Source organism: Diplotaxodon limnothrissa, linkage group LG15 (assembly GCF_057381915.1).
Source record: "Diplotaxodon limnothrissa isolate DT_005_m linkage group LG15, D_limnothrissa_male_GT1.1, whole genome shotgun sequence".
NCBI lineage: Eukaryota > Metazoa > Chordata > Actinopteri > Cichliformes > Cichlidae > Diplotaxodon > Diplotaxodon limnothrissa.
The window spans coordinates 37,778,784-37,806,301 of NC_140610.1; the positions used below are offsets into that span (position 1 = coordinate 37,778,784).

The 27,518-nt window shown below is 40.4% G+C and overlaps 1 protein-coding gene across 1 annotated transcript in view; it reads left to right on the plus strand.

Moving 5' to 3' along the window:
• The window catches only part of LOC146617943 (adhesion G protein-coupled receptor D2), a 96,575-nt gene that overhangs the window by 47,267 nt on the left and 21,790 nt on the right, over positions 1-27,518 (plus strand). Inside the window, exons 23-24 of the mRNA XM_085372288.1 lie at positions 682-826; positions 22,698-22,774. Of these exons, the coding sequence (XP_085228414.1) occupies positions 682-826; positions 22,698-22,774 (222 nt within the window). The remainder of the gene's footprint in view (positions 1-681; positions 827-22,697; positions 22,775-27,518) is intronic.

Below are 27,518 nucleotides of genomic sequence, written 5' to 3' on the forward strand. Positions count from 1 at the left end.
AATAAAATGCCATTTATTTATGTTGCTGGTTAAAGTGACTGACAATGACATGTCGCAGTGCATGCATTTGCCTTTTTCTATTTGCAGTAAGACAGAAGAGCAGGGTATAAAAGACATTCCAGTCTGATATAGTACAGTACAAGACTTAGGAAACCCTGGAACCTTGTCATTGGCCTCCTTGACCCCACAACTCCAATTGAGAGCCGTGCAAATAAGTGGGTTTTGTGTGATTGCAGTTTATTTTGGTCTGGATGGAAGATGCATGTGCATGGTGTAAAACAAAGAGCTCTTTCACTTACTTTTCTGCATCAGCTGCTCTAGCTTGCTGGCCACACTGTGAAGAATAACACAGTACGTAACAATAGCCTATATGATTTTTCGAAATCGTGATGAGGGGTAATCAAGGGAAAAAAGGCATAATTTAACATGAAATATCTACCACTCGTCCATCTGAGTTTAGTACACATTTCCTAATATATGTTTATGTATTTATTTTCCAGTTTTTCTTGAAAGTACTGTTAAAGTACCTTTCTTTAACATTTTAAATGCATAAGAGTGCCAAGTGGAATAGATACAGAAGGCAGCAACATAAGAATGATGATAATTGTATATATAACTAATTCGTATCACTAATGGGCAATTAATAAGCTGCTGATGATACTGCTTTCTTATATCTTATAGAACTGTGCCAGTTCCCGACCATCCAGTTCAGTTACCAACTCTCGTCCTGTCAGTTTCCCACTTGGAACAACTCCAAGCCAGGAAGAGGAAGGCTATGCTTGCAGCACCACGCTAGGCCCGGCAATGCAGGAAGAGAACAGCCAAGGTGAGCTCTGACTCCAGTGTCATGCAACTGTAAGTGGAGTTCACAATCCTGGAAAAGTAAAAAATGAAAGAAGTTGTAATGTCCAAAAATCACAGTGAAGCAGTGATTGATTTCTGTCCAGTGATAAACATTGAAGACCAATCATGGTGCATGTATAGTTGGCAGTCATGAAGGAAACTTTCTATTGTTTCTTCTGATTAACTAAAAAATTCATTTAAAAAAGACTTTTGTCTCAATTTAACCCTTTAAAGCCGGTCGGAACAGACACGCTCCATTTTGCATAACTATTTTTAAATCCCGGTAGCACTGCAACCACGTAAGCTAGCGCAATAATTTTTTTTGCATATGAAACCGGAGGAGTTGTACTTACATCTTATGCCATCAGCTTGTCCTAGGTCACAGTTTCCTTCCACATATAGCTTTGCAAAAACTGCATAAAAAGCACTTGCAGCAACAAAAACACAATATTCCAGAAACACGCTTTGCCGATCCGATCAGCTGTTTGTAACACTTCCTACGTCCATCAGCGTGAACTGTCGCATGTCTGCCATGAGCTGCCCGAAACCAGAAGTGACGTCATTTTGTGGAAATGTAGTTTTTTACGATCGGGGCCTTATGAGCCTATACTTGTGTTTTTAAAAGTTATGTTTGAGTTTATGACTTTCTGTGTCGTTTCTGGGATGCTTAGGACTCATATTGCACTGCTGGAAATAGTTTATTTTGATGCATATGCTGTTATTTTGCAAATTTGCATTATAATATTTATTTTCGTTTTTCCTGCAGTATATGAAAATTGGTGTATTTCAAAAATAAAACTATGAAGACACTTAAAATAAATTTCCTGTGGTGGGAAACTAGTTTGTGCAACTTTTTTGTATTTACAGTTTTGAGGGATAAGCCTCTTAAATTTCTCTAACTAGAAATATATGTTAAAAAAACAAAAACGATTTTCAATTTTTTTGTAGTTTATTGCACTTTTTTGCAATTTATGTAATTACTATGCACCTAATGCAGACATATTATTAAAGTTTGGGCTATAATGGTTGTATTAATCAGAAAGTCGGTGGTTCGATCCCAGGCTGCCTCCTGGCTGCATGCCAAATATCCTTGGGCAAGATACTAACCCCGTGTTTGCCTACTGGTGGTGGTCAGAGGGCCCGGTGGCGCCTGTGTCCGACAGCCTCGCCTCTGTCAGTGCGCCCCAGGGCAGCTGTGGCTACAATGTAGCTTGCCATCGCCAGTGTGTGAATGTGTGTGTGAATGGGTGAATGACTGAATGTAGTGTGAAGTGCTTTGGGGTCCTTAGGGACTAGAAAAGCGCTATACAAATGCAGGCCATATTGATGTATAGCAACTTGAAATGCTCCCAAAATGGCTCCACAGCATGTAAAAATATAATATAAGCTCTGGTGGACTTGGTTCTATGGTAGGTCTTAAAGGGTTAAACAGTAAAAGGGCCACATTTCCAGCATAATGATTCCACCTAGAGAAATGTAAAGCAGTTACTGTATTGTATTGCTTTAAATAGTAATATTTGTCTTTTCTTGTATCACTTTAAAATGTAATACAGTTGCCCTTTTGTTTGGCAGTTGAAAAAAAGCAAAGCCTTCTCTGATTCAGTTTTCCACACAATCTTTTCTAGTTCTGCTCAAAAGATGTGCAATAGCATGCAGTCTTTGGAGCTAAACATAATAGCAGGTCACAATATTGCTTGCTAATTTGATTATTCTGCTGGCCTTACTTCTCAAAAAGCACAACCAACCCACCATCACTTAAAGGAACGAGGAAGGTCACCTATTCTGTGATTTCTTTAAAAAAGTATTATTATTTTTGTTATTTGAATGAAATTTTCATTTCTTTAGAATAGCTGAAATATTTTCTTGGTCGTGTGTCTTTGTACTTCATCTTTTTAAGACGGCAGCACCTGTAGCCTTGGTTGTTGAAATTTTCTGCTCAGCAGTAGAAGTTTTCAAGTGAAGGACTTTAATTTTCACTGAACACTTCAGTACAAGAATAGAAGAAACTTTTTGAAAGATTTTCTTTAAGGAAGCAGTGAGAGTGATTGTTTAGAGGGGGAAGGGTTGCAAAATAGGCAGCCAAAAGATGTGAAGATGGGGTGTTATTGAATACGAGACTAAAGGTTTATTTTCTGTGCACAGATTATAAATTAAAAACAAAACTAATAAAACACCAAATTCATGGGGTGCAACAGCCATCCAATCAGTTTCGTCTTCATTATGGTATGGAATCTATGCATGCAGTTCAAATTAAAATGCTTTTCCATGGTTTTTTTAAGGGGCATTGGGAACAACGCTGCACTCTTAACCCATTATTACCAACACCCCTGATCAGTGTCCAGTTGAATTGATTACATATTGCATTGGGTCTGAAAGCCACATGAATTCATTGATGAGTAATTGATGAAAAATTTCAGATTCACATTTGCAAAGAAACAAAAGGCACTTTAAGTTTTAAGAGTCTCGCATATCATCATAGTGTCTACTACAAGAAAAATAATGCCATCTCTATACTAGTGCGACACCATCCCTGGGAGTGTACCTCATGCCTTTGATTCATATCATATTATTTTGAAGAAGAATACAATGACCTCAGTGCATATATTGAAACTTGGACATCACTATACTTGGACCTGGATTATAGGTCTGAAGGTTTGGTGTTGCAACTTGTGCGATCCCATGCAAGATGATCTGTAGTTCTGATTGCAGCAGTGTAAGTATATTCCCCCACTAGCATATCTGCAAGGCATTACCGCAAAGCGTTCTCAATCTGAGAGTAGCGGCTGGCCCTATTGAGTGAAATCAGACATCTAAAGTATTCTGTTAAACTTTAACACTAACCAGACACCCTGGATTCAATCTAGCTGCCTGACCCATGCTGCACTCAGCAGGGTTGAAACTCCTTTTATTGTTGAAAAGATCGGCGATACCAGTTTCAAAGAAGGCTAAGAAAGCGGTAAAGGTCAATCTCAGGTTTCACTCTGTCATTTTTATTCTTTTTGCTCACTTTCTTTTACTGTTTACTAAAAAGTAAACAGTATTGAAGCCAACAGTTTAAGACCTTTGAATGTACTTATATGGGAATATATTTGTGAATAATTATGTATTTGACATGGCATGGACTCTACCAGTTAGAAGCAAAACTGATAACTTGACAATCTTTAGAAGAACTTCTACAATCTCTACAAGACAGCCTTCTTTTAAAAGTGCTTTCTTCTATTTGGAGGCTTAGGATAACAAAATCACCAAAACTCCACAGGTCATCGATTTCTACTTATGCCCAAATAAAAAAGTTTAAATTTGTAATAATTTAATTCTGAAAAGTAAACTTTCATATATTCTATATTTATTAGATATAAAGTGGAACATTTCAGACAGTTCAGACAGATTATAGGTTTTTTTATATTCAAAAATCAACTATCATTTTTTATTATGCTTTCTGAAACAGGTCTCTCTTGTAAATTTGTGTCAGCCCCACAAAATCCAGAGCCTTAAGGGACTCAGGTCAAATCTCATCCACCCCAATGACTCAGTTAAAAAAAATCTGGTGGCTATCTCATTGACCTCAGCCACAGTAATGGGTGAGCCACCCCCCTCATCTCTAGACTTTTAGACTTTGCTGGAGCCATATGATTCTTAAGATCCTCCAGGCACCTTCCAGACTAGGTCCTCTGCAAGATGCTCCCAGTGCACCTGCACTATACACCAGGCCTGTACAGCATCGTTCCCCGCCACCTGATCCAACTCACCACCAGGTGGTGATCAGTGGAAGCTCTTCGCTTCAGCTGAATATCCAAGACATAAAACTGTAGAACTGATGATACAATTACAAAATTATTTATTGAACTGTAGTCCAGATTATCCTGTTGCCAGGACTGAGCATTGTATTATCGGCAAACTTTCATGGGACAAAAGCCTAATAACAGAAGGGCTTTGCACTGTTATTTCCCATGTAGTACGTGAACATGACAGTGGAGTCTGCGGATGGGGCACCTTCCAGTGACCCACCCAAGGACTCATGAAAAGGCCAGTACCTTTGAGTTGTCAGTCAAGGCCCCTTCCCCAACCAAAATGTATCAACTGGGGTCATTTTGTGCATTGGAAATATCTGAATTAGGCAGATTTTTCCATTTAGAATAGAGCAGAGGTCGGTAACCTTTCTGATGATGAGTGCCATCTAAAATCTCGTCAGAAGTCAATGTGCCATATGATTGCATTAGCAATAAATTTAATAACGCTCTATACTAACAGTTACACACTATATAGAACAACTTTATAGAATTATTTTTCTTCGCAGATGTTGGCAGCTATCAGGAAATAGTTATAAGCTATATTTGAAACACACAAAAAAGACACTTTTTATCCATAACAAGAACTCCATAACAGCAAATGAACTGTACAACAGAAAATACAAATGCTATTTATGGTCTCCTCACAACAATGATAAGAAAAATAAACTGGGCCAATATGGCATGTTTGTTGATACAGAGATACACATGTTAATGTGATCTCTGGTCTCCCACTCAGAGACACAGGTCTCTGAGTGTCCAGCCTTCAGACGGTTACCTGAGGACGCCCTTCGTCTGAGAGAAAATCTGCTCACACAGTTCTGAGCCAAATGTCAATAAGGCTTCTGCAATGTTCTGAAGACAGTTAAACTTTACAGGTAGTGATGTCCAGCAGGTGAAAATGCAGCTCCATGAACACGCACAGCTATGGATTCCAGCTGCAAACTTTGACCCCCACAGACTCGAGCTTTTCAGTTCAATCAACTGCATTTCGATGTCCTCTGTGTCCAGCCAGTTAATGCGAGACAAACCCAGACTGCTCATTAAAACTGGTTCTGGTTTGATCAGAAAATAAAAACATTGGTCCATACACCTGAAAGTCCCGAAAACGCACTGTGAATTCTGCCTCAAGTCTACGGATGTATCCGTGTATTTCCGCGGTGCTGATGCTGCGTTGAGCGGACAGCTCATGATGCATTTGAAGTGTCAGAATGTGGAAATTTCAACATTGCTTGAAAAAACTGCCAGCTAGCAACATCCCTCCCACCGGTAGGCTAAGTTATTTTTAGCCAATTACAAGTTGAATCTGGTAGTTGGGGTTGTTAGCTAAGATACTGTCATTAAGAAGCTGCACAACTAATGTGTGTATGCGAGCTAATTTGCGATGTGTACCGCTGGCCCGGCCATTTATTTTTTAATGCACCTTCTCAGATTAATTCACTGCGTGTCGGGCTCGTGCCATCAGTTAACCCTTAGCGTGCCAATGGTTGCTGACCCCTGGAATAGAGTACACTCTTTATATAACCTGTATCCTAATGGATTCTCATATTATTAGGATAGTAGTAGAATATAAGTCTGTACAGATATATTTAGAATAAGTAAACAATGCCTTGTTGATTTACTTGAAGAGGCTCCTTATGATTTCTTTAATCCAGTGACATCTAAATGTTTGCTTTAGTAGAAAGAAGTGAATTAAAGGAAACTGGTTTTGTTCACAAGTTTTATTGGCAAAAAATGCAAAATTGTGTCAAATTTGATTGCTGACCTAAAAATAGGAAAGAATCTTTCACCTTTATTTACTTATTGTTAATTGTTAGCCTCATGATTTATGATCTGTATTAGAAAATGTCCATCAGCGAATTAGTCCTTTTGTCGCTAACCATGTGTCGTTAGAGGACGTAGGACAATCGAGCATCATATTACAATCTAGGTCTTGAGTAGATAAATATTATGTGGGTAAGAGTTTATGACACTTACAATAATGATATTCACATTTGAAAAGTACATATGCTGTGAGTTATTGCTCCTTGTTGCTGTTCTGTGCACCTCTCAAACTGTGATTTATAGCATTTCCTTTGCAGCTGATCTACATGATCCTCAGCAGTATTGCCGCGTCTCTTATTCATATGGGGCACAGTATATACAGTCTATATGCCACAGTTACATGACTGAACCTGCCATGCACCAAGACAAATTAAACTGAGCAGGAAAAAATAATGTTTTTGATGTAACACAACTGTAGAAATAATGGAGTGTCAGATATTATTACTTAGCCCATTTGGTGCTCTTCCAATTTGCTGCTGTGCTATGAAGTCCACTGCAAATGCAATCACCTGCATGTGATTTATTGGGACTTGGGTTGTTGGCCAAGAACTCATACACCACTACATTGCTATTATTTTCTTGCTGTAACTTCTATTATTACTGTTCTAACACAGAGTGTGTGATGCTGTGAAAACACTAATATAGTAGTTGATCCATTTCTCAGAGTGACAAGCAGGCATTTCTAATGCTTGATTGAATCAGTAATAAATTCACAAAATGACAAAGTAACAACTTTTCAATGATTATGTATTCCATTAAAGTACAAATAACAAACAGATAATGTTCTTTTTTCTAACAATAACCATTGGATCTGCTGAGTGATACTGGTATCTTACATATACTGAACAAAAATATAAATGCAACACTTTTGTTTTTGCTCCCATTCCCCATGGGATGGACGTAGAGACCTAAAATTCATTCCAGATACACAATATAACCATCCCTCCCAAACAGTGGTCACAAATCAGTCCAAATGTGTGGTAGTGGGCACATCTGCCATATTGAGATAATCCATCCCACCTCACAGGTGTGCCACATCAGGATGCTGATCTGACATCATGAGTAGTGCACAGGTGTACCTCAGACTGCCCACAACAAAAGGCCACCCTGGAATGTGCAGTTTTGTCTCACAGCAAAATGCCACAGATGCCACAAGCAATGAGGGAGCGTGCAATTGGCATGCTGACAGCAGGAATGTCAACCAGATCTGTCACCCGTGCATTGAATGTTCATTTCTCAACCATAAGCCGTCTCCACAGGTGTTTCAGAGAATATGGCAGCACATCCAACCGGCCTCACAACCGCAGACCTCGTGTAACCACACCAGCCCAGGACCTCCACATCCAGCAGGTTCACCTCCAAGATCGTCTGAGACCAGCCACCCAGACAGCTGCTGCAACAATTGGTTTGCACAACCAAACAATTTCTGCACAAACTGTCAGAAACCGTCTCAGGGACGCTCAACTGCATGCCCGTCGTCCTCATCGGAGTCTTGACCTGACTCCAGCTCATCGCCGTAACAGACTTGTGTGGGCAAATGCTCACATTCGATGGCGTCTGGCACGTTGGAGAGGTGTGCGCTTCACGGATGAATCATGGTTCACATTGTTCAGGGCAGACGGCAGCTGAGAATGTCCCAGTTCTTGCATGGCCAGCATACTCACCGGACATGTCACCCATTGAGCATGTTCGGGATGTGCTTGACCGGCGTATACGACAGCGTGTACCAGTTCCCACGAATATCCAACAACCTCGCACAGCCATTGAAGTGGAGTGGACCAACATTCCACAGGCCACAATTGACAATCTGATAGACTCCATGCGACGATGTGTTGCACTGCATGAGGCAAATGGTGGTCACACCAGATACTGACCGGTTCTGGGTCCCCAGACCTCCAATAGCGCAAAAAACTGCACATTCCAGGGTGGCCTTTTGTTGTGGGCAGTCTGAGGTACACCTGTGCACTACTCATAATGTCAGATCAGCATCCTGATGTGGCACACCTGTCAGGTGGGATGGATTATCTCAATATGGCAGATGTGCCCACTACCACACATTTGGACTGATTTGTGACCACTGTTTGGAAGGGATGGTTATATTGTGTATCTGGAATGAATTTTAGGTCTCTACGTCCATCCCATGGGGAATGGGAGCAGTAACAAAGGTGTTGCATTTATATTTTTGTTGAGTGTATATACGGTCAAGTAGTAATTGTTTCTGAGTGGGTGTAAATTTCTGCATGATTGGGACAAATATTCAAAGCAGACAGTGAGTTATGTTAAGGAGTGATATTCAGTGAGAAATCGGAAAGTAAAGCAAGTATTTGCCACGAAGAAGGACATGCGTGTGATGAAGGAAGGAAGGAAGAGTTTATTTAGCTTTTCTGTTGGGTCTCCTTTGCTTCAGTGGACTGTATTATAGAGCTTTCTATGGCTTTGTCACTCTTTTTTGTGTCCAGTTTATATCTAATAATTTCTCAATGTATTTTTATTGCAGTTCTAGTTGTGCACTTTATAGATTTTACTAAAGGTCTGATGTAATTTTAATTTAAAACCTACAGGCTCAGTTATAAACAAAGAGAAACTGATGGGTCACCTGCCCTAAATTGTTTTGCTTTCCAGGTGACTATAATGAAGAAAAGGTGTTGTGAAGTGTTGTGCAGTCTTATAAATTTATAATAGTAAACCATATTTCTGATGTTGTTTCCAGTTTGAGTAACCTTACTTGTAGGAACCATATGCCTGCACATTGCTGACATCTGACACCCATTTCTCTTCCTCTTTTTAGAACATGTGTTTCTCAGTATATCTTGCAATTAGGGGCCTTGTTAATAGAAAGTGGTGTGGCGGTATATTGCATGCATCTTCTGCAGATTACACACAGATCACACAGACATTACCAGAGGGTTGTCTCCCCCTTACATCCCTCCACCCGGACACCATCACTTGTCATGCATGTTTAGCCCAGTTCATTGACATGCAACAGGATCCCCTGCTCCAGAAATGCACAAAAAAATTGAAATATTCCCTTGTGGAATGACAGCATGTTTCAATTTCATGTGGGTGATTGCTGTAGTATCGCTTTCTGGTTTTGCATGACCACGTCTATAGGCCAATGACTGCCAATGTCATGATAATTTCACAAATAAAACCCTAATTCACTTGTTGTTAAACAACAATGTTAACATTAGTAGCTGTATCATTAGATTATGAACAGCAGTTTAAATATATGGAAGCTGATTTAACATTTACAAATGTTAAATCCGACACAGCTCAACTAAACAATATCTAAGCTGCTAGTGATGAACACCTGTTTGACCCTTTTATTTCTGCACGTCTTTTGTTTTAGTTAGATGTGCATATGTAAATCTGTCAAAATGAATTACGATTAAAATTTCCTTGATTGCAGAGTGTGTAAAATGAATTGAAATGCGATTACAGCTTTTCATAATGTCAAGTTATGATATCCTTGCACCTTGCATACAGGCCGTTTGTAATTACTGTTTATTTTTCCACTTATAAGACAAACTTAAATAGCTCAAGTGTGTGTCTGGTGTCCCTGTTTTGACTTAGTTTTTCTTTGGGGACACCAAATCTACTTCAGGAAGAAGAAGAAGAAGAAGAATCCATTGATATCAAATTGATAATTGCCACAACCAAATCACAGATCCTGGAGGAGAGGTGTGCATGCATGTGTCTCTGTGACAGAGAGGTATTTGGCCTCTGAACGGCAGCTTGTGTTCAACGTCTCGCTGATGCAAAGTGATGTGTGCTAATTCTACATCTGCTTTAACCAAACAGGGCTCAAAAGTTCAGCCAAGTCCCCCCCCCAAAAAATCACTTCCTCACAAGTTACCTTCCCTTCCTCTCTCTGTGTGCATGAATTAAAGTGTATTTCCCTTGTATCAGTTTTGAAGAGATTTGGAAGTGATAGATGAATAACTGGATAAGTCTTTGGGGTTTGGTGTGTGCTTGTGCGTGCACGTGTGTTTGTGCAAACTGAGACTTGGCTCGTTGGTTTGGATGTTTAGAGCATGTGTGGCCCTGAAATGTGTCCTGTCATGTGGGCTTAAGCTTTGAGGAGTTGATTGTAGCCTCGCAGTGTAAATACCCAAACAAACAGCCAGCAGTCAGTTTGCCATGTATTTACATTCCTCTTCCTCTCTCCAACTCGGTTTCTCTCACTCATGCTCTTGCATCTGATTTGTTAACTGGCATTCATCTTTCTTCTGCTCCGCCTCTGTGTGACCTGCTCCGCTTCCGTGGTGTCGCTTTTCTATGTAAAAAATCTCTTAGAAATTCTTAGGCCATTTGAAACACTTAAACAACTGCATTTCCTGAACTTGTATTACATCCTGACATTTTGTTATTTATCACACCCAATAAGAGAAACCCCGAGATGAAATATTGAACCCATTTGGTTGTTCTTAAGTGGCTTTAAGCGCAACTGTTTATGCATATTTGCCCAACCGCTACCGAGCGTTCCAAGCTTTACAAATTTGTTTTCCACAGCTGTTCTGCATAACAAATCCACGCTATCATGCGCAGGCGAAAGTCTGGTGGAGAGAATCTATTCATAATTCAAAGAAACAACACGGCACAAGCTGTGGCGTTGTCAGATATAACAAATTGAGGAGGAAAAGAGTTGAATTTGTATCTGCTTATGGAGGTTGACTACATTATACATACTGCAGGAGCCGCTGAGTGTGGGGTAATAGGATATATGATGGATGGCCAAGCTGCACCGGCTCCCATTCCTCTGGGTTATTCATCTATTTATCTGCTTATTTATTTATTCCTTCACCCAGAGAGACCCTCACAAACCTAAGATTTGCTTAAGGTGCATAATAGTTCAAAAAAGGAACACTGGTCAGTATGGAAATGGGTTTGAGTTCTTGAAGTCCTCTGTTGGTGTTGTGTCTGCTGCACTGATGTTCACTGGGCCAGCAGTTTGTTGGGTTTTATTGCCTCTTTCGAGTACACTAAACTACAAAGACGTTTCGCTGGAAACTTTTTCCAAACCACAAATTAAACTCATATCGCGCACACTGAAACACCCATGCAAACTTGTCCAGTCGAATTTCAACACAGCCAAATCTTTATGTCTTGAAGGATTGCTGCATGCAGATGCTTTAGTTGTTAGGAATGAGTCACGTGTAACTCTTTTGCTGTTGAATCCCCTGAAAGCATTTTCACATCTTTGGCTGCTCAGCAATCCCACGATGTGTAAATGTGTAATATTATATTTTAGTTTATGATGTCAAAGAGTATAATAGTTCAATTAAACCTAAATGAGATCAATCAAACCGAGACACCTGAAAAAAATATTAGATTTATTTAATTCAGTGGCAATCAGCTTTCCAACATGAAACCAAATCTTCAGGGATTCCCGTGACATAGAGTCAGCACCCGCCACATTTAATCGTCAGCTAAATGCCCTTTATGTTTAACCCTGTCACTGCTCCACTATCAAGGGTGTCATTCAAGGTCCTGCATTTGGCCAGGCGTAGGTCACCTCCCCTGGGTCAGGCTGTTTTGTAGGTTACCTCTACCCCCTCCCAGCAAAGAGGGTACACTGTGCTCTAGTAAGTGTGTATTTCATAAAGCAGAGCCACAATATGTAGTTTCTTCTATGCAAAATCAACCTAGTGACCTATCCAGGGTATATTCTGCCTCTCACCCAAAGTCAGCTGGGTCCCTGAATTGCAAACATAGTTGAGAAAATCGATGGGTGAATGGATTTCCATACTTTCTCTTTTTACATGCACATTTTAATGTATGTTTACACACATTACACATCACACAAACCAATCTTTTCTGAAAGTATCTTAGCATAGTGCTAAAGCATTTACCACTACTTCCATCGTGCTCCTTCGCCACCTCCCTCAGAACATTTTTCCATCATCCCAATCTAAACCGCCAATGGCAACGACATAGCTGCTAGCTTACGACAAAGCAAAGTGGGGAAAAGGGAGAGAGGAAGGCAGTAAGGAGGTGGGGGTGGGGAGGTTAGGCCGTAGATCAGGGCAGGGAGGATGGCGGCGAGACCAGGAGGTGACAGGGGAATAACATCCCTTTCTCCTCAATCGACAGGGACCATAACTCCTGCCTCTCCAGGGACAGATTGAGAAAGGCAATAGCCCTAGGGGCTGTGAAGCACGGATGCTTAGGAGAATTGAAAGTTAAAAGAAAAACGCAGTTTGCCGAGCCACTGCCACTGATTGAGCCAACAGCAACACTCGTAGCTAGTGGAATTTTGTCTCATTTCTTCTCATTTTAGAGCTACAATAGAAAGGCCCAGTAGCATACCATTTATACTGATTCTCAAACGACAGGTCCCCGGGGTTATTGTTGAGCATTGCACAATTTTTAGACCATGTTCTTCTTAACTAGCTGGTAGTATGAGCATGTCTTGCTTTTGCAGTGCCGTGAAATGCTTTTGGATTGGAAAGTCAAGAAGATGACATGAAAGTGTCTATATAGAGTTGCACTTCATCCTTTTACTTCTTTACTTCTAGTTTTGCAGTGATCTTGTGAACTTGGTCATTGTTGCGACACACAAAAATAACATTTAACAGACTAAACCTAACCCTGTAAAATCATTTTCAAGTGTAGCCACATGATAGATATGCTGACATACTTGCTGTACTAATTACATACTAATTATATTAGACATGGACTAAGTCAATGACATGCCAGTTCTAGTGTGCCCTAAACCTGCAATCTTTCTACTGACCTACAGGAGGCATACACACAGACTTTATTCAATCCCACACAGGGGAAATTCACTGGTTATAGCAGCACAAGGGACAGGAAGAAAAAGTGAAGCAGAAATACATTAGACAAATTAAAATAGAAAAAATAAATAATACGCATAGTACAAGAAAAGTTTTTAAAACAGCTGAATTTGAACTGTAGAGGATCAAATTTTCAGGGCAGCTAAATAAAGGTGCTGACCTAGTGCATTACAGTTTCTTTGTTTGGTTTAGCTTTTACACAAAAGCAATAAAAAGCGACAAAAAGAAGACTGGAAATGTGTAAAAACTGTAGGGAAGTGTACTGTATGCCTTGCTGTGTTAAACATAGCGACTAGCCAGTTATGCTGTTTAACTCAATCAGCAAATAAATCACATCATCATATAATAGATTATAGACTATAGACCTATATATATATATATATATATATAGTTGTTTTACGTACATCTTATCTCCTTTTATAGCTTTCTGCACCTTTAAAAAAAATCTCTGTGTCTCAGTTTTGTGTCTTTCTTTTCTGTGGTCCTTCATCCAACTTCTCTCCTCCACAATCATGCTGCCATCTTTGGGTTTGGAGCAGCTGGACAGCAGAGGGAGGCAAGGACGTAGCAGCTTTTATAGCTGGATCAATTTTACAGTGGCTTACCGAATAGCTTTTAATGCTGTCCTTTATTTTCAGTTGTAAGCCTCAGAGTGTCTGCTGCTCCAGAGGGTGCGAGAGAGAGAGGGAGAGAGAGACAATAAATTTTAATACATTGTCTCTGGAAAATTACACATGTTTAATCATTGATTTTTATTGGCTCATCATGATAACATTATCCCAGTGGGTGAGAGTGGGCTCATAAAAGAAAAGTGACTGAATTAGTTATGACATTTTAAAGACTACATTTGAGAAAATTAACCACAGGCATAACCCTCTTTTTTGGTCTAATACACTGTTTATGGATTGGTGTGGTAACAGTTATATCCATCGACAGTTTGCCATTCAAACCAATTTGTAACCATTTAAATCTTACACTTCTGTGAACTGGAACCTAGCTGCTCTGATCTTTAATCTGCCCTTACGTCACCTCTTCTGTTTGGGAATTCATCATTGAATGGAAATTAAATCTGTAAAGAAGGACATGAAAATGATTTGGAGCAAAGACCAATGGTGTCACCATCAGTTTGAGATTAAGTCTACAGCAAAGACCGACTGATAAGAGCCATTTGGCCTATTTTTATCCTTTACAGAGACTTGAAAATGTTCCCATTAATAACCGAAATTTAGTTCTATTAAGTTTGTGCAAAGTTTGTATAAATACAAAGACATATAGAGTTTATTTCTTCCTTGCATTGCACCTGCTCTTTAGTTGTCCTATATTTTTTTTTAGCACCCTTGTAGGGTGAACCCTTTTTTCTGCTCTTCTTTTCTTTTGTGTGTCCTAGTTTTGTGTGTATGGTTATTTATCTATTGATAAATTTGACTGTTAACCAGATGAAATTAGAACAAAAAAGCAATGCATGTTATTTATACCTGATGTAATGAAGCTCCTGACGTACCCGCACTATTATTATAATCTTTGCTTTGGTCTGCCTTTAGCGCTGTCACATTCTCTGTGATTTCACCTCAGTGACTACAGTATAGTGCAAGAAAGGTGAAATTTAAGTGTGTGCACCAAGATTTATCGACTGCATATAAAAAAGATATCAGGGTCATTAAGTCCAACTGTACTGCCATCAAGCTGATGAAAACTGGCAAACACATACTCTTCATAATGCCTGCGGTGTGTGCTTGTGTGTGTATAAGAGATGTGATAAGGTAGATTGACTTCTAATATAAATGGTAGAGGTGTCTACTGACACCCGTATAGCAGTGCCCTTTGTGTCCCTGTCTGGCAACCTTATTCTGTGCTTGTGTGTGTAGGGATACTAGTTCTCTTGTGTGTGCAGCCATTAAAGATTTGTATATCCTTGTGTGTCTTTGTTTCTTTCTTTATTTGTTACTTGGTACTTTTAGATACTATTGTTTGAGATGCACAAGAGAGTAACTTTGGATAAGTTAGAGGTGAATTGAGGGAGCAAATGTGTGGACATGTGTATCCACAAATTTCTTCATGCATGTTTGTTTGCTTCGCTGACACACACACGCTCACACATATATACACACGCACACACACCACATAAAACACACAGGTTAGCCCTCCTCTACACCGGCACCTGCTCCGCTGAAGGTGAAAGAAGTGCTCACTTGAGCTCATTGAAAAGTAGATGTGACAGTAAATTTTTCAGGCCCTTGTGAGATGGGAGATCTTGTTATAGCATTCAGGATGGGGGTCAGGGCAGTGGCTGCTTGATGATTGAGGAAAAGAGAAGTAAATTCATTCTGCTTCGGGCACTTTGTCAAGTGCCAGTAGCTTACCGTTGAGAGCCACTCACCCATCACCGTGTTACGGCCCCAGAGGTCACATCCACCGCCATAAATCTGCCTCGCCTCCTCGCCTGCTAAACCTATTGCCTTACCCTGGCTGAGCACGAGTAGGGAGAGAGGCTGCAGCTGGTGCTACTGCTGCTCATAGTCACTCAAATGAAAAAAAAAGGCAGAAGGGAGGATATAGATTCTTCTTTTGATGCTGCTGATGGTGTAAGAGCAGGACACTGGGTGTGCTGTGTAACAGCACGCGAGAGATGTGTCCATCGGGACGAACGGTTCTGTTGTGTGCATTCATGTTTGAAAGGATGGAAGTATGACTATAGATGTTTCTAAAGAGGGCTAAGGAGGGCTCACATGTTTTATTTGTGTGTTTAGAGTTGGGTTGAGATTTGTGCCCAGTCTTCACTGGGACGGGAAAATGTACCAGAAAAGTTGGCACTTTGAAGATGCAGAGTCAGCTCTTTTGAAACAACTGTGAAAGGAATAACTGAAGTTTGTAATCAGTTATTCTAATTCTGCAGCTGATTTACTCTTCCTGCATGTCAACATCAGAAACTTGATACACCTGAGCTCAATCAGCTCATCATGCCTCCCCTCCCTGGAGTGAACTGGTTCTGAATTGTTGTTGTTGTCATGTGCAGGATGCCAGTGAAAAGCTGCGTCCGTGCGTGTGTTAAGACAACAACGGGAACTAAAAGGAAAATGCTGAAAAGTGTTGAAACATGGTCAGGTTCGTCATGCCTCTTCTATAGTGGTGCCAACCTCCACTTCCACCACCAGCTCACTCACCTGCTCAGCCTGAAACCGGAGGTCGGGGCACACGAGGGACCTGCTCTGCCTGAGACGGAGGTCGCCACCTTCAAAATAGCTCAAGAACAGGGCATAGAGAGCTTTATGCATCCGAGCCTTACATCACCAAGCACAGTGCAAAGCATTGCATGCAGTGATGTAAAGCACGCTGCCACTGGACTCTAGAGACAGTGGAGACGTGTTCTCTGGAGAGGAATCACACCTGCAATACAATGAACCCATCTGGGTTTGGTGGTTACCAGCTGCATGGTAGTTTTCAGACTACGTTGTGCTAACTGTAAAGTTTGGTGAGGGAGGACTATGGAGTAGGGTTGAACAGGGTTTTTTTTGGCAATTTAATGCTCCCAGCTTTGTGGGAAGATTTTGGGGATAGTCCCTTCCTGTTTCAACATGACTGTGCACCACTTTACAAAGCAAGGTCCATATAGACATGGATGAGTGAGTCTGGTGTGGAATAACTTGACTGGCCTGCCCAGAGCCTTGACCTCAACCTGATGGAACACTGAGTGAGGACTGCGAGCCAGGCCTTCTCATCCAACATCAGTGCCTGACCTCACAAATGTGTTTCTTGAAGAATGGTCAAAAATTCCCATAAACACAGTCCTGAACCTTGTGAAAAGCCTTCCCAGAAGAGCTGAAGCTATTACAACTGCCAATGGTGGGCTGACATCATATTAAAACCTAAGGATTATGTCACTCAAGTCAGGCGAGCAAATACTTTTGGCAGTATACTGTATATGACTTCTTCTCTCCATGAAAGAGCTTTAACCTGCATTTCTGGGTGGCACAGAAAACCTTGCTCACAGTCAATGATTTCTGGAAGTGTTTCTGAGCCTATGCAGTGATTTTCATGGCAGAGTCATGCCTGTTTTTAACGTAGTGCTTGATGAGGACCTGAAGACCACAGGCATCCAGCATGGATTTTTGTCGTTGTCTTTTGCGCACAGAGATTTCTTCAAATTTTTTGAATCTTTTGATGATATTATTTACTGAAGATGAAATATTTAAAGTCTTCCCAGCTTAATTTTTTCTGAGATTGTTCCACAATTTGTAGATGCAGTGTTTTTTGCAGAATTGACTCTACCTGTCCAAGACACTATTTTCATAACTAGTCATGTTACTGACCTGTTGCCAGTTAACCTGATTAACCTGAGCTTTCTTTTAGTGCCATTTCCTTTTACAGCCTTCTTTTGTCCCTATTCCAACTGTTCTGAGACATGTTGCTGCCATGAAATTCATTCATTCATTTTGCATTAAATTGTAAAATGCATCAGTTTAAACATTTGATATGTTTTCTGTGTCCTGTTGTTAATGAAATATGGATTTGTGAGACTTGCAAGTCATTGCAGTCTTTTTTTATTTACATTCCACACAGCATCTGTCATTTGGCAGGCTTGGGATTTTTGGTTGTTTTTTTTTATTTTCCAAAAGAGCTTCGTCATACTATAATTGGGAGAGAAGAAGAAATGCATGCCTTGTATGTTCAACATGGTAATAAGTCACTCAACTAAAAAATTCCAAGCACGTGGGTTATAATAGTACCACACATTTATCAAATGACACATTTTTTTCTTTTTGGACAACCTAAGAAATGTCAATAGATGAAACGGCTGAAAACCAAGGTATGTATGTTGTTTGTCCTTTTTTGCTTACTGGCCAGATCCCTAAAGGTTGCATTTCTCCTGCTTCTCCAAAATTGGTTCCAAGTCCACGTATGAAGACTTGATCCTAATGGTTGAAAGCCTTCAGACCTCTCTATTTCGTTTCTGGAAAATATCCCTTGTGAAGCCAGTATTAACTGGTGAAGGTAACTTTAGTTTAAGAATCATGAACCAAGGCTAATTCTTTTTAATATATGCCAACTGTACTTTGAACTACCAAAACTATTACTTTTGTTATATGGACATGCTTGTCCATATATGTACAGAGTGTGTGTGATTGCTTCTTTCTGAACTTTGTCATTGTACACCATAATTACACCTGCCCCAACTCTGTGTCCGTATGCATTCTTCTGCCCATGTATATTTGTGTATGTGTGTGCACTCATCTTCCAAGCTTGTTATATGTAACCGACAGCCTGCTTTCAATATAACCTCTTATTAGATGGTGATTATCCTGCCTGCATCTGGCTTTTTTCAGCAGTTGACTGAAAGTTGGAAAGGCCAGGGGCATACTGGGTGGAAAGGAGTGAAAGCTTCCTGTACCTGGCCCTGGTTCACAGCTGTCTTTTGGAATGTAATTTTTTTTTTTTTTTTTTTTACAATAGCTTTAATGCAACTTGGTAATAATAATAACTGTAGTTTAGCAACCGTCTTACATAATTGTGCTATCCTGGTTGAATCTTTATATTTATATAATCACCAGCAATGTTAGGAAGGTTACATTTGAGAGGTAAGTGAATAGTTAGGGGTGGGTGATATAGCCTCAAGATTATGTCACAATACTTATGTTTTTTGGGATAGTGATAAATATAAAATGAAGATTTTACCAGGGAGTGCAGCTTGTTGGATGACAGCATTAACAGCACTTTATATATACATCTAGTCATACCGTTTCCTTGGTTTTCTTGTTTAATTAAAAAGAAGACATCTGCTTAACACTTGGTTACTTGGGATGTGTCTTGGGCCGAGCTTCTTAAAATTTTGCTTAAAGCTCTGCTTTTCCACCGTTTCCACCCCATCAATAATTTCTATCCATCATTTAATCTGCGTATCGTATGGTAGCAACTACAGTAACTTGTGGGCAGCACATCAACTGCTATTAATATCTTCTCATTGTATGACTTCATACCTTGGCTGTAGTCAACAGTGTATTTTTGCTTCAAGTGTTTGTTGCATTTCCAACTTTAGCGAGAACACTTTTCTTGCATATTTTGCAGCGCTTTGTCAGAGGTGTGGACTCTAGTTGCCAAACCATTTCCTTACTATTGAAATGCCGTTTAAGGCACTAAATCATGATAAGAGGCTTAGACATGTATGGGCTTGCACTAGGAAACATAAATGCATTGCATTGCTATATCACTGATAGCATAAGACCATTTTTTCACACAAAAAAATTATACTGGTATTCTTGCAGATGGGATGATATGACACCACTTGGTAGTAGATCAGAAATTGCTAGCTAATACAAAATTAATAAGTAAATAATAATTGGTAAATGTAAAGCAACTCAGCTTGCTGGATGCACAAATATAGAGTTTGCTCTAACAATGTGGGCAAGAATAAACTATCTTTATATACTAATAGTGATGACGCTGCCCTGTAGGGTTTGAGCATTTCAGTCTTGACATAATTTTCACAGCTGGAAATTAAGCTTTACACCTTGATGTAATGTTAGAGCCAATTTTGTGATTTAGCAGCTAAATATTGTAGAATCAGTCAGTTTCCTGACAAATATTGCCATTCAAAGAGATGGTTATTCATGTTGGAGCAATCGTCTGAACTCTGGTTGGTCATGTAGTATACAGTGGGTTGGTTTGTAGTCGTACAAACGCATATAAGACAACCAATAAAAAAATAACTTTTAAATTTAGATTACAAACTGCCGTGGGTTCTTCTTGAAATCAAACTATGGTGTTACCCTGACATCTGTCTCAGTGGCTTTTCTTTTTGTCAGACAGAGAATTAAAAACTGTTATATTGTGACTCGGTAGTGTTTATCACTTTATAGCTGGAAGTATATAGTTGGATTCAACCCTTTTACATCACCAACATTTGGATTATGATCTGAATTTTGATTGAATATTTTTTCCTAATGACAGAGTAATAGATAGCACTTACATTTTATTTGTTTATTTAATTACATAACTTTGTATCTATAGCTTCTATATCTACTGCATCCAAAACCACAGCTAATAAGTGTCACATTTGGATCCCTTCCATAGCCTGTCCTGTGTTTGTGGTGAAATGATAACGGAGATGCTATAACATGCAAATTGCTACATGTCAGTCTGCAAGCTACTTTATAAAGCAAAACACAGCCAAAATAGGAGGGAAAGAAATGGACAGTACACAGTGTAGCAGGATCCCGAGGGCCTGGCTGGGATCTTTGTAAGAGCCCAAACATCAGCTGTTCTCCAATGGGCTTTCAAAGAGCCATAACAGAGGAACACAATAGACTGGACAGATGGTCCCAAACAAACTGCACCGGGTTTGATGCTATTGAAAGCTGTTTACCTCATGCCAGACGCCAGCAAGTGCAGAGGATGCATTGTGTGATCATTTCTGGATGGCTGAATGTGTGCTTCTGTGTGTTTGAGTACCAGCTTCTGCTGCTTCTATAAACCCCCTGGTCTGTTTTAACCACCAAATGACTACTCATAGCTGGTAAGATGTGAGAGTGTGTGCACTTTTGTCATAATTAGGCTACAATCAAAGAAAAGACATGATTATTAAATGCAAACCATGAGTGATTTTCACTCAGTGGCTGCCAGCCAAGTCTCTGGGCCATGACAAACCTTTGGCTGATAACCAATAACCACACAAACGTTAAACAGACCCCCCCTTAACCTCTTTCTCTGTTTCTCCCTGCCTCCCATGCTCTCCTCCCTCATCTCCCCTTCATCTGCTTTCCTAAAGAGCAGTGCTGACACCTCAGAATGATGAACTCCTTCAGTGCTCTGACCTTTCTCCTTCGGACTAGTCACCCACCCTCCTGCCCTCTACCATGTAGATGAGACAGAGACAGATGAAGATATTTTGTAATGTGTGTGCATGTCTGGGGTTAGTGGGGATGGTGGGCGGGAGTGTCAAGCAGTGACACAGTTAAATTAGTTTTGCTGTTGGTGGATGGTGGCCGTTCCACCTTCAGATCAGCAGTCAACCAGGGAGATTAATCCTGACACTGGGGGCCTGTTGAAGAGCGGTTATGACAGGCCCTGAACCAGAAGAGCGAGGCAGACAGGTAGACAGACAGAAAGGGCAGATGGGTTCATGACTATGATAAAACCGACCAAGATTGTGTCCATATATCTGTGTGTAACTTTAATGCTTAACATACAGATTGTCAGATAGCCGGGGACATAAAAATGTAAAAGTCGAGTTTCTGCACTATGACATGTACAAATAATTAGTAGGTAGCAAAAATCCTACGATTGACTTATTAAAAAATGTCTACTATGTCTGCTGGTGCTGCTTCAGACAGTTTCCCTAGCAGATTTAACAAAGATTTAATTTTTATTATAGGCTAATCAAAAGAAATCAAGCATGATACCCAGTCGTGATTCTGATTTAAGGCGTGTTTATTAATTTGCAGATTATTAGCTAGCTATTAACTAGCCATGCAGCATTTTATATTGTATTTAAATTAAATTACTAGTGTAAATTAACGTCACTTTTGACTAAATTAAAATACAGTGGCTAATTGATCTGGAATAGGGTGACTGATTCTTCAAATTGCTGTTAGCAGTATTAGCACAAAAATACACATCTGTAATACAAAAAAAGAGAACAAACCAATTATTGTTCTGCCTCAAAGTAATACATTTAGATGAGCTGTTGCATTTTTATAATTTACATTTTATTAGTTTCATGGTTATTGTAGTGTTATAAGTATATGGTTAGTAAAGATTTGAGACTGGAGCTAAATTCTGGAGCACATTTTACACCCAAAGGATGGCACTGCAAATCTTTTCGATCCATAGTGATATCAAGGTGTCATGTTAATTATTGATACTCCATTGAATTCAGGTATTGTGAACATGTGAACCGTCCTTGAACAGTTACTATATCTTCTCATCACTCTCATCCCATGTAATAAAGGCCAAATGAGGATATCAGATACATATGCATATGTATCTGATATCCACATGCATAAATTTAAGTGAATGAGTGACAGAAGTTAGTAAGTATAGTATCATTAGCCTTGTCTACCCATTTTTCTCTTTCTTTCTGTTTTAATTGACTCCAGTTTGTAATCCTGTCCCTTTAGGCCATCCTTTGTATTTCTGTCTTGTTTCCTTCTATAATTGGTTGAGATAAGTGCATCTTACAGGCCACGTAGATGGAAGAAATCCCTGGATTATTCATACTCTGTTAAGGGTTCACATGAACACTAAAACAACTTTGTGTTGTTTATTTTAATAATTTTGCTCAGGTTTTGCCATTTATTGTAACTGATACCTGCAGATAGTTTGTGAGATAAAAGGCAAAGAAAAATAAAACTTAGTTGCTTAAAGCACATGTGTATTCAGTTACTTTTCAGTAATGGGAAACACTGTTGGCAGACCTAACTTAATGAGTCTGTTTGTGTCTTTATGTCTTCAGTTGAGGTGTCCATTCCTTGTGTACCAGAGATAGTAGAAAATGGCCAAATGTCCGAAGGCACTCATCTGGATACAGAGGTATGTTACATATACTTTCAGTACAAGTGTGTTTAATCTCTTTAGCTCAAAAATGTTTGGACGACACGTTTTGCAAGTTTTGAGGAAATGTTGTATTAGTTTAACATATTCAGACAGTTCTCTGAGTCCACACAAGCCTGATGTATTAGACTTTTAAAAGATTACTTTGGTTTTCTAGATTTCTTTTTATGCATAAATGCTGTTAAGAGTAAAAGCACTATTAAAAACCTTCTATAGCTCATCACACTGTGCAATAAAACTCAAAAGATTATTAAAATTATTAAAAACTATTACTGACAAACTGAACCAGGTACTATGATAAATACACTGACACTACACACAATGACAAAGAAGCAGCAGTAGTCACATGGCACTTACAGTTTCTCCTTCTACACATAATTGTGATTTCATTCGGACAAATGTGATTTAAAGCCATTGTAGCATAAAATTTAATACAAAAAGAACATATTTAGTTAAAAAGGTATCATTCAAATTATGCTCTAACATGCTTTTTTGTTATTCATTTGTAGTACAAGTTAAAATAAAAATGAACATAAAAAAACCAAGTGATATGTGAGTGAATTTTATTTTGCCACAGTTACAATATTTTATATTAGTGAGATTTAAAAATGATAAAATATCAGTGCTATTGAGGTTATAATAGAGTAACTTTAATAAAAACGACTTATTAGGCATAACAAAGATGCTTTTTTTATCTCCCACTCCCTCTTCCACAGCCTCACATGCCTGCCTGACTCTCCAGAATAAAATTAAAACTTCCAGATCAGCTCTCTGCATGTCCTCGTCCCCCTGGTGGCCAGCTCTAGAACCACACCACACATTACAAACCCCCATACACGACTGGCTTTATTGTTTATAAAATTATCATTTTAAATGTTTTATATTGAATAGTAAATCATTAAATATCTACAATTATTTTGACAGTGAAAAACTAAATGTCAGCTTTTATACATGCTGCTTGTTTATAATTAGCTGTGCATGCTTTGTGCTTTCATTCACTGAGAAGTTAAATATCTAACACAAAGGCATCAGTCCGTGCAGGTTTTTCTCCTGGTGTTATCCTACCGTATTCTGCCTCATAAAGTTATACAATTAATCTGATATGATAAAAGGTAACTGTTGGGAAGTGTTGATAACAGTAAAAATGATAATTGAAAAAAAGTGATAATTGTCTTATGGTGATTGCTAGCATCGATTCTTATTTAATGTCATAAATCAATTTGTTTCCTCCACCAGCCGTTATGGTTTTGGTAATGTTTTTAAGCTTGTGTGCTTGTGTGTTATCATTTTGATAACAAGTACTCGAAAACATTTGAATGAATATGTATAAAATTTTATAGGGGTGTCAAGTGGGGTCATTTCAATATTTCATTAAAATTTGGTTTAGATCGACAAATGGTCGAGTTAATGAATTATTTGTCAGAAATTGACGAAAAGCCTAGAAACCGTTATAGAAACATTTCTTACAAGTGTGGTGTATGTTGTCACCTGTATAAGGATTAAATATCATTAGCTGTTACACATAACAATTTGAATACATGTACAGTGCATAGTAGCATATATATATATGTATATATATATATATATATGTATATATATATATGTATATATATATATATATATGTATATATGTATATATATATGTATATGTATATATATGTATATATGTATATATATATATATGTATATATGTATATGTATATATATGTATATATATATATATGTATATACATATATATATATATATATATATATATATATAGCAGCTGGATAGCGTAGTGGTTAAACTACACGCCTTTGGAACAGAGGATCGCAAGTTCGATTCCTGCCTGGGGCGTCTGTATCCAGTAAGGGTCCTAAGGCTAGACCCCCTATGCTAAGCAAGCCTACCGCAGACATGAGCGAGACAGATAAATATGAAGGCATGCCGGCTCGGACGTCGCCCGGATCAACAAGGTCCGCGTCAGGTGTTGAGGAACCAGGGCACCCTGACGAAAAGTGGGCTACTGGAACAAGAAGGCATCGGTGGGCAAGGGACGAAAACAGGGCGTTGTTGGAATGCTACTACGCAAGTAACCCCGGCGGAAGGGGCTACATGAATAGGATGAGGGACCTATGGATTCTTCGATACCCAACATCCACAATGACGGCGAAACAACTAGTAGCTCAGTGTTCCAACATTCGAAAGAAGGGACTGCTCTCACAGCTAGAGATTGACGAGGTACAACACAAATGCTACGGCAAGGAGGAGTCAGGACGCCAGGTCAGGGGGGAGATATCATCACCCCCACCCGAGATTGGGTACATAGCCCCAAGTGCGATAGGAGAAGGATCGTTGAGTGCGAGAGGAACTGACCTGAAAAATAGGATCATGGCCAAGCTTGAAACCTGGATCCCCCGTAGCCGGTTACCAAGATTACGTGAAGTACCCTCAGAAGGTCTGCTAGATGATGTTAATGCAGCACTACGGGCAATACCTACAACCACGATTACCGACACTAACAAGCTGATCTACAATACGGCAGCAGTGATCAGTGAGATGCTTGGCTACAAGTTGAACAGCCACAAGGGGCAGTACCCTCCATGGAGAAGGAGGTTAGAGGGCAAGATCAAAGTAGCACGGAGGGAGGTTAGCCAACTAACGGAGTTGCAGAAAGGTGCGACAAAGAAGGTGCCTAAGAAATACAGCAAGTTGTCCATACCTGAGGCCTTGGAAACTGCCAAGCAAAGACTCACAGCCTTGGCCAGCCGCTTGAGGAGGTACACCAGAGAGATAGAAGGCAGGAGAATAAACCAGCTGTTCTCCACAGAACCAGCAAAGGTGTACTCTCAGTGGCAAGGGAACAATAAGAGAACAGCACCACCAAGGCTGGAGACGGAGCAATACTGGAAGAGCATATGGGAGAAGGATGCAACCCATAACGGCAATGCTCAGTGGCTAGAGGCCACAGCGACCTCCCTGAACAGGGTCCAGTAACCATCACAGTGGCAGATATCCAAGAAAGGGTCTCCAGTATGAAGAGTTGGACAGCACCAGGGCCCGACATGGTTCACGCCTACTGGCTGAAGAAGCTGACTGCACTCCACGAGCGTCTGGCAGCACAAATGAACCAGCTGCTAGTTAACGAAAGACACCCGGAATGGCTAACTGAAGGCCGGACGGTCCTGATCCCCAAGGACCCCAAGAAGGGACCGGTCCCCTCCAACTACCGACCAATAACCTGCCTCAGTACTACATGGAAGCTCCTGTCAGGCATCATATCGGCTAAGATGAACAGGCACATGGGTCAATACATGAGCGGGACACAGAAAGGAATTGGCAAGAATACCAGAGGCGCAAAACACCAGCTACTGGTAGACAGAACAATCAGCCGAGACTGCAAGACCAGACTGACCAACCTGTGCACTGCCTGGATTGATTACAAGAAGGCCTATGACTCAATGCCCCACAGCTGGATACTGGAATGCCTAGAATTGTACAAGATCAATGGGACCCTAAGAGCCTTCATCAGGAACTCAATGGGGATGTGGCGTACAACACTAGAGGCCAACTCCAAGCCCATAGCACAAGTTACCATCAAGTGCGGGATCTACCAAGGAGATGCTCTGTCCCCACTGCTGTTCTGCATAGGCCTGAACCCCCTCAGTGAGATCATTAACAAGACTGGCTACGGATACCGACTACGGAACGGAGCAGTTGTCAGCCACCTCCTGTACATGGATGACATCAAGCTGTATGCCAAGAGTGAACGAGACATCGATTCACTGATCCACACTACCAGGCTATACAGCAATGACATTGGAATGTCGTTCGGACTGGAGAAGTGTAGTCGGATGGTAACAAAGAAAGGGAAGGTAGTCAGAACTGAGGGGATTGAACTACCAGAAGGCAACATTGCAGACATAGAGGACAGTTACAAGTACCTGGGGATCCCGCAGGCAAATGGGAACCATGAAGAGGCCGCTAGAAAGGCTGCAACCACCAAGTATCTGCAGAGGGTCAGGCAAGTCCTGAGGAGTCAGCTGAATGGTAAGAACAAGATCCGGGCCATCAACACATACGCCCTGCCCGTGATCAGGTACCCTGCTGGGGTAATAAGCTGGCCAAAGGAGGAGATAGAAGCCACTGACATAAAGACAAGAAAGCTCCTGACCATGCATGGAGGGTTTCACCCCAAGTCCAGCACCCTGAGGCTGTACGCTAAGCGGAAGGAAGGGGGCCGGGGACTGGTGAGTGTCAGCACCACAGTCCAGGATGAGACAAGGAACATCCAAGAATACATTGGGAAGATGGCCCCAACTGACCGAGTGCTCAGTGAATACCTCAGGCAGCAGAAACCCAAGAAAGAGGAGGGAGACGAGGAACCATCATGGAAGGACAGGCCCCTGCACGGTATGTACCACCGGCAGATAGAGGAGGTGGCTGATATCCAGAAATCCTACCAGTGGCTGGACAAAGCTGGACTGAAAGACAGCACAGAGGCACTAATCATGGCAGCACAAGAACAAGCTCTGAGTACAAGATCCATAGAGGCTGGGGTCTATCACACCAGGCAAGACCCCAGGTGCAGGCTGTGTAAAGATGCCCCAGAGACTATCCAGCACATAACAGCAGGGTGCAAGATGCTAGCAGGCAAGGCATACATGGAACGCCATAACCAAGTGGCCGGCATAGTGTACAGGAACATCTGTGCCGAGTATAACCTAGAAGTCCCGAGGTCAA